The 14,473-nt window shown below is 37.9% G+C and overlaps 1 protein-coding gene across 3 annotated transcripts in view; it reads left to right on the top strand.

The window, feature by feature from the left end:
- The window catches only part of ULK2 (unc-51 like autophagy activating kinase 2), a 106,595-nt gene extending 92,471 nt beyond the window's left edge, over positions 1 to 14,124 (top strand). For all 3 annotated transcript variants that reach the window (XM_063113218.1, XM_063113217.1, XM_063113219.1), the window contains 7 exons: positions 3,589 to 3,738; positions 5,236 to 5,444; positions 7,352 to 7,530; positions 8,002 to 8,120; positions 8,474 to 8,631; positions 10,941 to 11,076; positions 11,874 to 14,124. In XM_063113218.1, coding sequence (XP_062969288.1) covers positions 3,589 to 3,738; positions 5,236 to 5,444; positions 7,352 to 7,530; positions 8,002 to 8,120; positions 8,474 to 8,631; positions 10,941 to 11,076; positions 11,874 to 11,932 — 1,010 coding nt within the window. In that variant the 3' untranslated portion in view covers positions 11,933 to 14,124. The remainder of the gene's footprint in view (positions 1 to 3,588; positions 3,739 to 5,235; positions 5,445 to 7,351; positions 7,531 to 8,001; positions 8,121 to 8,473; positions 8,632 to 10,940; positions 11,077 to 11,873) is intronic.
- The last annotated feature ends 349 nt before the right edge of the window (positions 14,125 to 14,473 follow it).

Here is a 14,473-nt window from a genome sequence, read left to right as displayed (position 1 = left end):
TTAGTGGTCTTGCTGGCATGGGGCCACCAAGGCCCTCTTCTCCCCTGCAGCCTCCAAGCAACTTCATATGAAGGGCACAGCTGCAGCTTTTGCCAGCTCCTGCCCCGTGTATTCACCAGCTTCAGCCTGGAAGCGTCCAGGATTCTAAATGGTAGGAGTGATCCTCTCTTTTTCTCATCATGGCTTCTCCTGCCTTCATGCCACTCCATAGGTCTCTCCTCCTCTTCCCCTGAGCACTAGCGGCCCCAGCTTGGCTGTCGTTGCTCTTTAATAGTTGTCAATTGTTTTTTCGTGGGAGAGAGTGATGCTGGGGACTGTATACTCTGCCATCTTGACCAGAAGCTTGGTGTCTATTGCTTTGATCATAAGTTAGCTGTTAATCTTTTTTGGATTCCTTTCTGTGTGACAAGTAATTTTTCTCTTGCTGCTCTCAAGATTTTCTATTATGTTTTGGGTTTTGCTATTTTACTGTGATGTGTCTGGAGGTAGATCTCTTTGCCTTTATCCTCCTTGGAGGTTGTTGAGCTTTTGAGACATATATATATATATATATATATATGTAAATGTTCTTGTCAAATTTGGGAAGTTTTTAGCAATTATTTGATTTGATTTCATTGTTTTATTTGAATATTTTTTATAATGCCTTGTCTCTCTGTTTGCATAGCTCGACACAATGAACGGCGTCTCACATTTTCCTGAGACGTTTGTTGCACTTCGTCCCTCCTCTTCCTCTCTTCTTCACAGTGCACCATCTCTGTTGATCCGTCATGGATTCTTTCTTCTGCCAGTCCGAATCTGCTGTTGAACCCTGGTAGTGGATTTTTTATTCCAGTTATTGTACTTTTCAACTCCATAATTTCCATTTGGTTCTTTTTTATATATAATTTCTCTCTTTATTGGTATTCTCTATTTGATGAGGCATCATTCTTCATTCCTTTACTTTCTAAAGCATGACTTCCTTTAAGTATATCTGAACATGTTTAAGATAGCTGCCTTGAAGTCTTTGTCTGCTGAGTTTGACATTTGAACCCTCTAAGGGCAGTTTCTGTGCCTGCTTTTTTTCTTCCTGCATATGGTTATACTTTACTGTTTATTTGCGGATATAATAATTTTTTGTTGAAAACTGGACGTTTTATATAATATTTTGTGGCAATTCTAGTTGCTGATCTACCTGCCACCCCCAGCTTGTTTTCTCCCTTTTTATTTGTTTAGTCTTGGAGGATTATTTTAGTGAAGTCTGTTTGCCCTGCCATGTGAAGCCACTGATGTCACTCGTCAGAGGAATGTAGATAGTCACCCTGGGATGACATTGGTTTGAGCAGGACTCTCTGATCTCTCAAGTTGTCTGCCTCTGTTGGTTGGTATCATACCCAGCTGTTAGCCTCCACTAATTGCCAGTTGATTGCTCCATTGTTTTTGACAGTGCCCTGGAGCATAAATTGTTCCACAGTCTGATCTAATTAAATTGTGGCCCTTTTGCAGGAGTGATCTTTGAGGACAGTCTTGGAGCCTTATTTGGATCACAGGAGTGTTCTTCTTAGGTGTCTCTTTCCCTGGTTCTCTCTGGGAAACGTCTAGATGGTCTGTTGTTTTAGCTTGTTGCCCTTATGGAGCTACCAAAATCTTTATTGTTTTTGACAGTGCCCTTAGGCTTGAACTTCCCCATGATCTATTTCAAATAAAGTCAGTTTCCTGGGGGAGAGCTTCAGAATTCTCTGTCCTCTGCCTCACTGCTAGGCATAACCTCTGCACCACTACTCTGAAGCTGGGGTAAGAACAGTGGTCCATTCTCTTAGAGTGACACCCTAGCTTTGTGAGTGGGGCACTGGGTGGGAGTGGAAGCCTCTGGTCTTCTCGGCTTGCCTCTACTGGCATGGAACATCTGCTGGACAGGTGAGCTGGGATGAGTCCAGTAAGGGCCCAGTGTCTTGGTCTGCTGGCCTGAGATTCAACTTCCACCATATGAGTGGAGGCTGGGTGAAGACACAGTTCTAACTCAGATATGGCAGATTTTCTTGAATAAATGTTTTTTTCATTTTCTGTATGCCCTCAAGAAAATCTTTAGAGACTTAAATGGTGGTTGTCTTTTTTTTTTCTTCTCACCAGTTATGATTGTTTTTTTAATGGGGAGCAGGTCTGTGGAGCTCCTGACACTGCCATTCTGGAACTTCTCTGTACTTTTTGCCAAAAGTCACTCAGTCACTAGGAGTTAGGACAATTTTTAAAACAGCTTGCATGAATGACTATATTATGTCTCATTCTCCTTTGTAAATAAATTTAAATTTCACAGAGCTTATTAGTTCTACATGAATATGTGTTACAATTTAAGTTCAAGTTAATGGATGCAAAACCAGATTTTTTTCATTAAAGAGTATTTAGGCATAAAATGTATCTTTGATAATTTCCATTCTCTTCCTCCTGTCTAACTTCAATATGAACTTTGTCATCATTTGAAATTACAGATTTCTCTTTCTAATGATGAAGTTTCAGTTTCTGAAAATAAAAACTGTTGATAATAGGAAAAACTTAAGATCTTAGGAAAAAATAAAGTCACTGGGTCTTAAAATATACCCAACATCCTTAAATAATTTCATACCTGCTAAAATAAAATCTTGAAGACATTGCATTGAATAAAGAGAGTACATGTGTCATTTTATACATCTTGTGTAATAATAGGTACTCTTGTGTGTGTGTGTGTGGCTGGCCGGTGTGGGATCCGAACCCTTGACCTTGGTGTTACCAAGGCTGTGCTCTAACTAACTGAGCTAACCAGCCAGTCCCCAGCAATAGGTTCTCTTGAACTGATTCCTACTTACTGTCCCCTTGCTCCCTAGGAGATTTTTTTGAGCTCTCTCTTACTTTGTTAATTAGATACTTTAAGTTTGTTTTGCTCTCTTGTTAATAAGGTGGATACTGGGGTAGTTTTTTCTGTATTTGGTTCAGTGTCTCTTCTTTTACATTTATGATTTGTGTTGTTAACTCTTGCCTCCATTTTGTGGTCCCAGAAATGTAATGTTTTTCAGATGCTTGAGTGTGAAAAAGCTTTGGACAACTTTTATTGATCCTGCTTGGTTCGCTGGATGGGGGATTTTTCATCTGCTCTTTATTCAGCACATGCTCAGCCCATCAGCCCCTTCCACGCCTGTCCTACCTCCTTTCCTTCCTGACAGATGTAAGGGTGTGATTCTAAGCATATTTGTATTTTATCTCAACTTTCTGTGTCTTTCTAAAGCTATATTGCTATAGAGTCTCCTTATCATCATTCAGCTTAATGTCATATTTTTATCACCACTTCTCAGTTTCCACTTTTTAAAATTATCCTCAACCAGTGTGACTTGAGTTTATGTGTTTTAAAAGTATACAGAAGTAACTGTGAATACTAGACTTTGATGTGAAGAAGGTTCACAGCTGTGAAGAGATTACTATAAAATATTTTTAATGGAAATACTATAGTAAGTTTTCTGATTTTAAGAATAATAAATGCTTTTCATAAAAAAACACCCTAATATAAAAGTCAAAGTCTCCCTATAATCTTATCCCCAGATACGAACACTGTCAGTGCAACATTGTGAACACTTTTTATTGCAGCCCCTGCAGGAGCCTGTGGTGTGGTACTGGCACCTGCCACAGGAACAGCAGCAAGTTCTAGAGCTGTCCTCTTCACTGTAGGGTCTCCTCCACACAGTGCCACGGCCCCCACTTGTACCCATATGGTCCTTCGACCAAGAACAACCTCAGGTGAGGATCGTCTGTCATCTTACAGTCTTTGGCAAGAATGTTTAGAGTGTAGTATTCTGATAGTGACTTAATGTTGCAACTTAGACGAGTCACTTCACTTCTCTGGGCTTTAGTTTCTTTACCAGTGAAGTGAGGATGACTGTTTTCCTTATCTTAAAGAGTTCTAAGATGTGAAGGAAGCAGCATTTGTGGGGATAAAACACCTCGTAAAGTAAAAGGGCAATATTATATGTATTAAAATGTTATACATATGCACTATGATATAAAAATATAATATAAATGTGATTTCTCTGTGAGGAAGCCCATATACCCATGTAGTGCTTCTCAGCTTCTATATTGAAGGCTTATTTTAGTAGATCCAGTAAATTATTTGAAAATGATAGGTGGTTAGTTGTTTTTGTTTTATTTTTCAGAAACTTAAGTTTTATTTACTTTTTTAAATGTTTTTGTACTTTGGGTTCCAGTCTTTGTACTTGATCCTGTATACATTTAGACAGACTAATAGATTTGCTTTATTATCCATTCACTATAAATCGGTTACTAATACCAAAAATTAATTAAGAAACTATTTAGATTGTACTTGAAATCAGTAATTTGACATCATCTTATATATTGTATCTTATGTCCTTTAAGTTCTCTAATAAGTTGCTAATCAAAATATCAGTAGATGAATAAGCAAAGGACAGAAATAGATAATGAGAGGAAGTAGAGCTAAAATCTTATTTTTAGGATTATTAAACATCTTTAATAAATAAGAAAGTACCATTTTAGGAAAGTAACGTTTTACATCTGTTAACTACACCAAGAATTTTTTTTAAAGTATGATGCCCATTGTTGTTTAGTGGGATCTATGTACTTATTCATGGCTGCGTTAGAAAGTAATGTGACAGTTCTTAGGGAGAGCTATAAAAATGTTTTTAATATTTGATCTGTGGTAATTCCATTCCTGTTTATAATACATTTATCACAAAGAACTCATTGAAAAGATGGAAAACCTATACATTTTATTACATGCATATGAAAATCAGAAATAGTACAAGATGACTTCAGAAAGTTCACGGAAGGATCCCTATTCTCTTTCAATTCTATTTTTCCATGAACTTTTTGAATTACCCTCATATAAGTGACTCCAGATAAGCGTTGTGTGTATAAATTTAGTGAACCACTGTGCATCTGTTGTTTTGTTATTATGAAGTCTATGGAGCAACCAAGGGGAAATGTATATAATATAAATTTGTTTAAAACAGAGTATAAAAAACTGGCTATGATGATATCTGTAAAATATACACACAGACAAGGAATAAAAGTGAAAATGGAAAAATAAAAACTATTTATATGCTCAAATAGGGTAGGGAATTAGTAACTTCTCTTTTTTTACATTTTCTTTATTACTTCAGTGGGTCTTGTTCAATAAGTCAGAGTAGAAGTGGGTGCAGAACTCCCTAACTCGGGGACCGAACTCTGCATCTGCACCGTTTGCCCTGTGTTTCCTTGCAGTGGAGTCCAGCAGCTCAGGAGGCTCTCTTTGCTCCGCGAGTGGCCGCGTGGGTGTGGGCTCCCCGCCTGGGCCGGATATGGGCTCTTCCCCGCTGGGAGCAGAGGCAGCTCCCAGCCTGAGATACGTGCCTTATGGTGCTTCACCCCCCAGCCTAGAGGGGCTCATCACCTTTGAAGCCCCTGAACTGCCAGAGGAGACACTGATGGAGGTATAGAGAAGAGACTATAGTGGTGTGTTAATGTAATATTGATATGATATGAGAACGTCCAGCAGGGCGAAAGAGCCATGTACATTGAACAGTTCTGAGGTTATGTTCTTTTTAACTTACTTTTCCTTTTGTATTTGGAAAACATTGCTGATATATTTTAAGAGTGATGTTTTTTGACAATGACACTCATCCATAACAAGCTTCAAGGAAGTGACGCAAAGATTTCATGTTCTTAAGTTTTATATTTGGAATTCATTTACTACTTATAGGATTTTTAAAGCATAATCTTTGTCCTAAAAACATAACTTTTTATTCTCAAAGTTTACTTTTCCTCACAAGATAAAAATAATACACTTAAACTTAGATTTAAAAAAATAATAAGCCATTATGCCAGGTAAGTTACTAGCACTGAGTAATATACCTGCCAAGCACCCTGGCGGCTGACGTTTGAGATCAGTATTCCCTCCATGGAGTCAGTTTTTCAGGGAAAAACACATTGTACGTAATCTGAAGCATGCTGAGCACAAACCCAGAACAAGAGAAGTTAGTTTTATGGTTTCAGAGCTGTGCCCGCTGAGTTCCGCTCAGCATTGACTCAAGGACAGCACTCATGGAGCCATGTGTCCTCAGTGCCTGAGTACAATGCTGATTTAGCCTGAGGCTTAAATTAAAATGATCAACTCTCTAGGCTGACTAAAGAACAAATTCTCTCTCCATTCTTCTATTCTGTATGAATGAAAATTCAATATTTCATATAAAAGTTATAAAAAAAATTGCATGCAAAGTTTTATTAGTGATTTTGTAGTAATTTTGAAAATATGTCTAATCCAACCTAAAATTGGGAAAACAAATCTCAGTTTTTTCAGTCTCTATCAAGTTAGACATTAAGTTCCAGTGCATTCCAGTGTATTGGAACATGTAGTCTAATATGCTGTTACAAGCAGAGAGACTTTCAAAGGTGGATTGCTTTATTCTCCTGTCTCTATGAAAATGATTCTCATCTTTTTTTTTTTTTAAAGATGACCAGTAAGGGGATCTTAACCCTTGACTTTGTGTTGTCAGCACCACGCTCTCCCGAGTGACCTAACCAGCCATCCCTATGTAGGGATCTGAACCCTTGGCCTTGGTGTCATCAGCACCACACACTCCCAAGTGAGCCACGGGCCAGCCCATTTTTCATCCTTTTTTAACCATAAAAAGAGAATGAGAAATTTTAGTCTTATTTGAGATTTCAAAATACATTTGTAACTAAAAACAAATCTCAAAACAACATTAATCTTAGAATACGCATTTTTATTTTATTTTATTTTATTTTTTGTGACCGGTAAGGGGATCGCGACCCTTGGTGCGGTGTCGCCCACAGCACGCTGAGCCAGTGAGTGCACTGGCCATCCCTATATAGGATCCGAACCCGCAGCCTTGGCGCTACCAGCGCCACACTCTCCCGAGTTAGCCACGGGGCCGGCCTAGAATACCCATTTTTAAATGACACCCCTCTTGATGTTCTTATGCCTACCTATGCTCCTCTCTTTAACAGAAAAGATCACAGAATTAAGAGCCTTGGTGTTAGGAATCACTGTTAACTGATAAACCATTAGAAATTAAAATATTGGTTTAATCTTTCAGGTCCCCCCCCCCCCCGGTAAAAGTACAGTGACCTCATGTCTTTGGAGCTTACTTATGTGGTGGTGTGATACATACATACAACACACACATACCTGCATTTGGTTTCATTTTAGTTTATTTTCTTATCAGCTTCTTGAAATTTAAAAATATCAGTCTCCTTTGATCATTCTGATATTCATAGGTATAGAAAAACATTAGTGAAGGCCATGGTTTATATACAGAAATGAGTGTATATCTGTTCTTAATCTGACATTTTCTAAGATAAATTGGCTTTGCTGCAGAGAGAACACACAGACACCTTGCGCCATCTGAACGTGATGCTCGCGTTCACTGAGTGTGTACTGGACCTGACAGCCGTGCGGGGGGGCAGCCCGGAGCTGTGCACGTCTGCTGTGTCCTTGTACCAGATTCAGGAGAGTGTGGTCGTGGACCAGATCAGCCAGCTGAGCAAAGACTGGGGGTAGGTGCCCCCTCTCCCATTCATTTCCAGATTCTTCATGCTTTCTGTGAACTTGTGTCTGATGTAGGCATTGTAGTCCACAGACGATCACATCTCATTATAAAAAACTTCAAGGGAGTCCCTAAATTATCTAGTTGTACTAGATTACACTGTATGAGCCAAAACTTGGAGATTATGCTGTGTTAGCATTACTGTTGAAGATATTTGATGATAAAGAGATGGTATTGATTTTTATCTGAGTATATCGATTGTATTCAAAGTACACACATCTTTCTCCATGCCAAGCCTTCTCCCTTCCGGAGTTGTTTGTGCATTAAGAACTCAAGGAGGGTAATATTCCTTTAGAAAGGCTATTTTTTGAAAAATAGAAGGGGAGAAGTAAAAAACAAAAACAAAACCAAGAAGGCTATTTAATGGAATCTGCCATGTTGCTTTACAAGCTAACACTCCGCTACTGTTTTCTGGGTGCAGGCGGGTGGAGCAGCTGGTGTTGTATATGAAAGCCACGCAGCTGCTTGCAGCTTCTCTGCATCTCGCTAAAGCCCAGATCAAGTCCGGGAAACTGAGCCCATCCACGGCAGTGAAACAAGGTATGAGAGGAGACGACAGAGTTGGCTGCGGGGTCCCTGAGCTGCCCTTTCTCATCACACCAAGAGAGAACATTTCCAATGAGGAATCACTGTGTTGTCCAGTATTCTTAACAGGGAAGAGATGCTGGGTTTTTGTTTTTCATCATTTAATTGATATGGAGAGAAGTCAGAAGTGCTTATTGTCAATCTTTTCATACTAAAAGAGAGAATGTATGGAAGAATCCAATTTCCAGTCGTTTTTTTCAGTGATGATTCTGTGTCACTTTCCTTGTATCAGCAGGAAAGGTGCTTGTCACTGCATCTTTATTTCTGGAGGAAAATTAAAATTAGTTTCCATCTCAACTTTTTTTCAGTTGTCAAAAATCTGAATGAGCGATATAAATTCTGCATCACCATGTGCAAGAAACTTACAGAAAGGCTGAATCGCTTCTTCTCTGACAAGCAGAGGTTTATCGATGAAATCAACAGCGTAACTGCAGAGAAACTCATCTATAATTGTGCTGTAGAAATGGTAACCCTTTTTAAGGTTTAATATTGTATAGTACTACTTACCTTTGCATATCTGTTGAATTGAATACCTACTTGATATTACCCTTTTAAAAGAGTTTATGCCCTGCCCCTCTCAAATCCCAAGGGTAAATTGTGGATTACCTCCTGCTGAAGAAGTCATTGGACTTAATCAACATTTAAGTAACACTTAATGTAATGTAATTTATAAATTTGGTTTCCACATTTGGTAAAATTTTATTATATCTCTTATTAAACTTTGCTAATATTAGGCATGATCTAATCTTTTTACAGTTTGCATCTAAAAGCATTGGCTGGATCTGTTTCTGCATTTTCTACTATTTAAGAATTTTTTTTTTTTTTTTTTTTTTGTCTTTTTCGTGACCGGCACTCAGCCAGTGAGTGCACCGGCCATTCCTATATAGGATCCGAACCCGCAGCGGGAGCATCGCCGCGCTCCCAGCGCTGCACTCTCCCGAGTGCAGCCACGGGCTCGGCCCTACTATTTAAGAAATTTTGACTTGATAAAACTATTAGAAAAAATACCGCTTTGTTAACAAATCCACAAAAACTCATTTGCTCAGGTTCCACTTACCTTATTGAAGTATTGATGCAAAGTAAAATCTACTTTTCCAATTGTCTGGTTACAGTTTGTCTGGCTACAATTTGTCTTCTGTCTCTACTGGGGAAAAATTGCTCTGAAGTATAAATGAAAGTAAGGGCTGTTACAGAAGTGGTTAAGTGGGGAAAAGTTTATCAACCAATCTTATTTTTACTACATTAACGTAGTAGACCCTCCATCCCATTTTTCTACTTTGAACTGTATACCCTTGGCCTTATTTTGAAAGCCATTAAAATAAACAGTCATATGAAAATAACTTTGGAATATAAACTATTGACAAGAATAATATACATTATATTGCTCTGAACTATTGACATGAATAATGTGCATCATATCACTCTATACTGAATTAAGACTTTATATGATATACTTTTTTAGAATTTTGTGCCAGGAAAAATGTCCTCTCTAAGGAATTACATACAGGTTGTGCCTCCCTAATCTGAAAATTCGAAATCCAGAATGCTCTAAAATCTGCAACTTTTTGAGAGCCAACATGACACTCAGAGGTCATGCTCAAAAGAAATGCTTATTGGAGCATTTTGGATTTTGGATTAGGGATACTCAGATGGTAAGTATAATACAAATATTCCAAATCCAAAACACTTCTGGTCCCAAGCACTTCAGATAAGGGGCTCTCAACCTGTATAATGCTGCTTTCCTTTCTGATAAGAAGAGCCCTGTTACTTCAGTTCCTTCTTTTACTCTGGCTGTTCAGCAAGCTTAGAAGTATTAGCATTTATGTTTAGTTAGTTATTTCTGCTTCCTTTTTATGGCTCTGATTTTCTGTATCCACTTTATTTACTTTGTTGTAGGAGCTTTAAATTATTTTTTGAAAGAGACAGAGCATATTAACAAATAAATTAAGATTCTGGATTACTGAGAGTTCTGGCATTGAATGATTAAAGAGAAAATCAGAATGCTGTTTGGAAAACCCTGTGAATAATACTACTGTCCCCTCTTTCTGGAAAGCCCCTTCCCACCTTTCTCATCACCTAGCTCACTCCTGCTCCTTCTTTATGACTTGGCCTGAACATTACCTCCTGGTGGTTTCCCTAATCTTCTCCTTCCATAGTCTGGGGTGAATATACCTCCCATGTGTTCTGTACCATCTGGTGCTTCCCCCTGTAATGTCATGTGTCCCTTGGAATTAGAATTGCATGTTTTGTAGGCCCATATCTCCCTCCAGGCTACAAGCTGTCCTGTGTATGCACAGTGCCTTATAGGTGCTCAAGAAGAATGAGTGAATGAATGAATGAATGGACGGATGGCTACACCTGAAAATTCTTTGACTAGAGAAGGAAGCCAACAAGTGACTTTTAACATCATTTAATTATATTATAACAAAATTTACTTCGGTGAAATGCCAGGTTGCCCTCGTATGAAGTGTATGTTTAAAATAAACTTTTCAGGAAGTCGTAGAAGAGGCAAGTTAGAAGGATTCTAGTTTAAACTTTGTGAATCCTGACTGAGTGCCAGAAGGCTTTGTTTGAGCGCAGAATAACTTGTCAGGAAGCTGCTCTTTTCTGTTGCTCATCCTGATGAATCTTTAAGTTTTATAGTTTGGTAGATTATATAAGTTCATCAAAATGTGTTAATTTTGGGTAGATTCCATTTAAAGCTGCATCGCTCAAATGGATTTGTACTTTCTTGGAAGAATTGAGAATCTTCTCATTTTTGTTGACCGGTTCCAGGTTCAGTCTGCAGCCCTGGATGAGATGTTCCAGCAGACTGAAGATATTGTTTATCGCTATCATAAGGCAGCCCTTCTCTTGGAAGGTCTAACTAAGATTCTACAGGACCCTGCAGATATTGAAAATGTACATAAATGTAAGTTGACCTATAAGGTAGTGTGTTTATTTACTGCAGTTTAGTTATCTCCTATAGGAATAAATAGAAGGAGCTTGGAGATTGGAATAATATTGTCTAGATTTGAAGCTTGGCTTTCCAACCTTGAGCAAAACGCTTAACCTTTCTGTGGTCTCCATTTCTTCTTTTGTAAGATGAGGATAACACTGCCTAATAATGCATGCAAAACACTGATGGCTTCTGTCGTTGGTCTTTAGATTTCTACATTGCATTACTTTGTTGGCAAGTGTGTGTTTGTGTGTATAGGAGAACTCTTTTATTATTCAGTGCAACTAGTTTAAGCCTCTTGGGCTTAGTGACTGAAGAATCCCATGAAGATCCTATATACTGAAGATTTGGTATAGACAGCAGCATAGGACACCAGGATAATATTATTACTTATCAAATATAAACCCTGTAATCTTGGAGTATATGTGGTCAGACCATATTTTGAATAGCCACAAGGGGATGGCAATCCTGAAATGGTTTGCAATTAAATTGAGCAAGCTAGTTGTTAAAATCTAAGTGTTCTTTATATGATATGCTTATCTAAATCTTACCACTATGCAGCACTAAGCTAGAAATGCTGTCTAAACTGTTAACAGGCTGAAAGAAGAAAATTTACTCAGAACTGTTAACTTTGAGGCAAAGATAGAATAGAAATGACAGTGTATGTAGGGAGTTTGAGAGAATTTGTGGTTTTTTTAGTTGTTCTTACCTTGGTCTTAAAAAATAAATGGTTTTTATTTTGAATTTAATTTTCGTTATTTAATTTCTAGATAAATCTAGTATTGAAAGAAGATTGTCAGCACTCTGCTATAGCACTGCGACCGTGTGAGCACAGCAGGCTTGTCCTGTGGACCAGTGGTGGGAACATGAAGTGACAACGTTTGGGATTACAGCTTGGGTTCTGTCACCATCCCCAGGAAACTGTAGATTCTCAACTGGTGACTACCAAAGAACAAGCAGTGATTTCAAAAAGGAAAAACAGTCCCAAAACTACATATTTGTAGGAAATCTGCCTTATTGGGAAAATCACCTTTTCCTTTCTCTTTGTAGAAGCAGAAGCAGGAGTATCCCACCTGGCTCCTAGTTTGAACTTGGTAAATAAAAGCACCTTAGAATTAGAATTATCAGTACAGTCATTCTTAAGGATAGTTAAAAATGAAACAAATAAGTGGCTCTTCACTCAGTTCACCAGAGCAGAGTGTGAAATTCCACGTGTTTGCTGAGGTGTAAAAGTAAAAATCCACATCTCATCCAGGCAGTTGGATATTTGGGACAAGATTGTCTAACTGTGAGCATGCATCCTTTAAACAGTTGAGAAAGAGATAGCTTAAGAAGCGAAAGATGGCTCTTGGAAGAAATTTTGAAATCTTCAGTTTGATCTAATATGCATACATGTTAATCTTCCAAAATCTTTCATATTGCACTAATTTATTGAAACAACAGTGTATTGGATTTTGCAATTTAAAACTAACTGAGGCACAATGGACTTGTTTAAAATATTTTACTTGATATACACATACCCTTTCCAGAATTCAAATGTATTCTCTAGTGAACTTTTAAATGGTCAAAACTTGTCTTCATGTGAACCTTTGCATTTTTTTTTAAACCTATTAATTTATGCCTACAGATTTTCTCAGTAGTATTTGAGTTGCTGATTGTTTGCTTTGGGCTGCATTTTTTATTGTGCATGCAGAATGGCATTGATGCCTGTGACCTTAGGTTCATTAAAGGCTAGGTTTATTTGGGCAGTATTAGAAAAATATCATGAATCAACAGATACTCTTGAGAATTTTAATAGGGCCAAAACAAAGTTGGTGGTCTAAGGGTTAGTTAGTGGTGTGGAGTTTCTACACGAAGTTAGAGAATGGTGAGGTTTGTTTTCTCTTAGGAAAATGGGCAGCTCTCTCCAGCCTGATGCATTTTTTAATGTTAATCTGACAGTTTACCAAATAGCTAGTCAAGGAGAATGCAGACAGTTAACATTTCTCCAGGAATGATCCCTATGTTGTATATTATTTGGTTTCTTTTACTTACCTGCTTGAATACTTGAATAAACCACGTGCCAGTTTTAATCCTTTTATTTTAATCCTTTTACATAAAATAATCTGAAATCTTTGACAAATTGAGGCTCTTTGGCATTAAATATAATTTTAGTGTACTGATAAAACCAAATAGAAACAGACATGTTTTTTCTTTACTTTGACGAAGTAATGTAATTTTTACCTTATTTATCTTATGAAATTCCAGCAGTTAATTTGAACATTTATTTATAAGATGTTTGTATTTTTAGGTCTTTAATATGGTGTTTCTACCTCTCATTTGTAACCGCATGCATTATTCTTGAAACTAGGGAAAACTCACCGAGTTGTGTGATAGCCTCTTTATTACCGCCTATACAAATGCACATTAAGGTAAAATAAAACTGACAAAGTGTTTCTAGGGTACAGTTGGATCCATATTGAGTAGCTTGTCAAGCCAGATACTTCCTTAATGAGTTTGAAGACTTGGTCATTAATTTCTTTGTCCTGCCTCAGGATTTAAGATTCTTGGTGACTGGCATGCAGGCTTCCACAGACATGGACTGCTGCGCAGTGATTCCTACCCCTCCTTGTTATTAGTGATACTGTATTTTGTATAATTTCTTAGAGTTTACAGTGCACTTTCATTTATATTCTCTCAGTTATCACCTATATTCTCCTCCAAGTTGTAGATTTATTCTGTCCCCTCCTCTTCCCTCTCCTGTCTTTTTTTTAACACAGGATGAAACAGGTTCAGAGAAGAAACTAGGGAAGTGATCAGGCCATGCTTTGTGACTTCCAAGTTCATTCTTCTTTCTTTTGTATAGTAAAGGTCTTGTGGTAGAGGGTGTGTATGAAACGGTGAAGCCTCAGCAGCAGAGAAGAAGAAACCGTAAACTCATGAGTAATGGTTCTGACTACACTTGCATCATCAAGGCTAACTGTTCTAAGAGGTTTTGCCTAGATAATAGCAATAATAAACACATGCTTTATGTTTCCGTGAGTATTTTTTAATTTTATGTCATGTATTTCATAAAATGGAAATGGACCAGTCTGCACATTCATGGGTCAGCACCTATAGTCTAGCTATAACCTGGAAATGTATTGACCATACAAATGTAAATAGAGGAATAATTTGCTAACTGGCTACTCCTGCTGTAAGGATTTGCTTTAACTCTACCCTATACTGGACTTGAAGGTATGTGCTTTAAATAGGTATGTCCTGTTACCTATTTAGAGAGGAATAAGCAGACCATTGGTGGTTCTGCCCTTATGAGAGTCATCGATAGGAGCTAGGAGAGGAGGTCACTGTTAGGGCAGGGCTGCCTCATTCTGCAAGAGTAACAAGGAAG

The sequence above is a fragment of the Cynocephalus volans genome, chromosome 10 (genome assembly GCF_027409185.1).
Source record: "Cynocephalus volans isolate mCynVol1 chromosome 10, mCynVol1.pri, whole genome shotgun sequence".
In the NCBI taxonomy this organism is placed as follows: Eukaryota; Metazoa; Chordata; class Mammalia; order Dermoptera; family Cynocephalidae; genus Cynocephalus; species Cynocephalus volans.
This window is presented reverse-complemented; position numbering and strand designations above follow the sequence as displayed.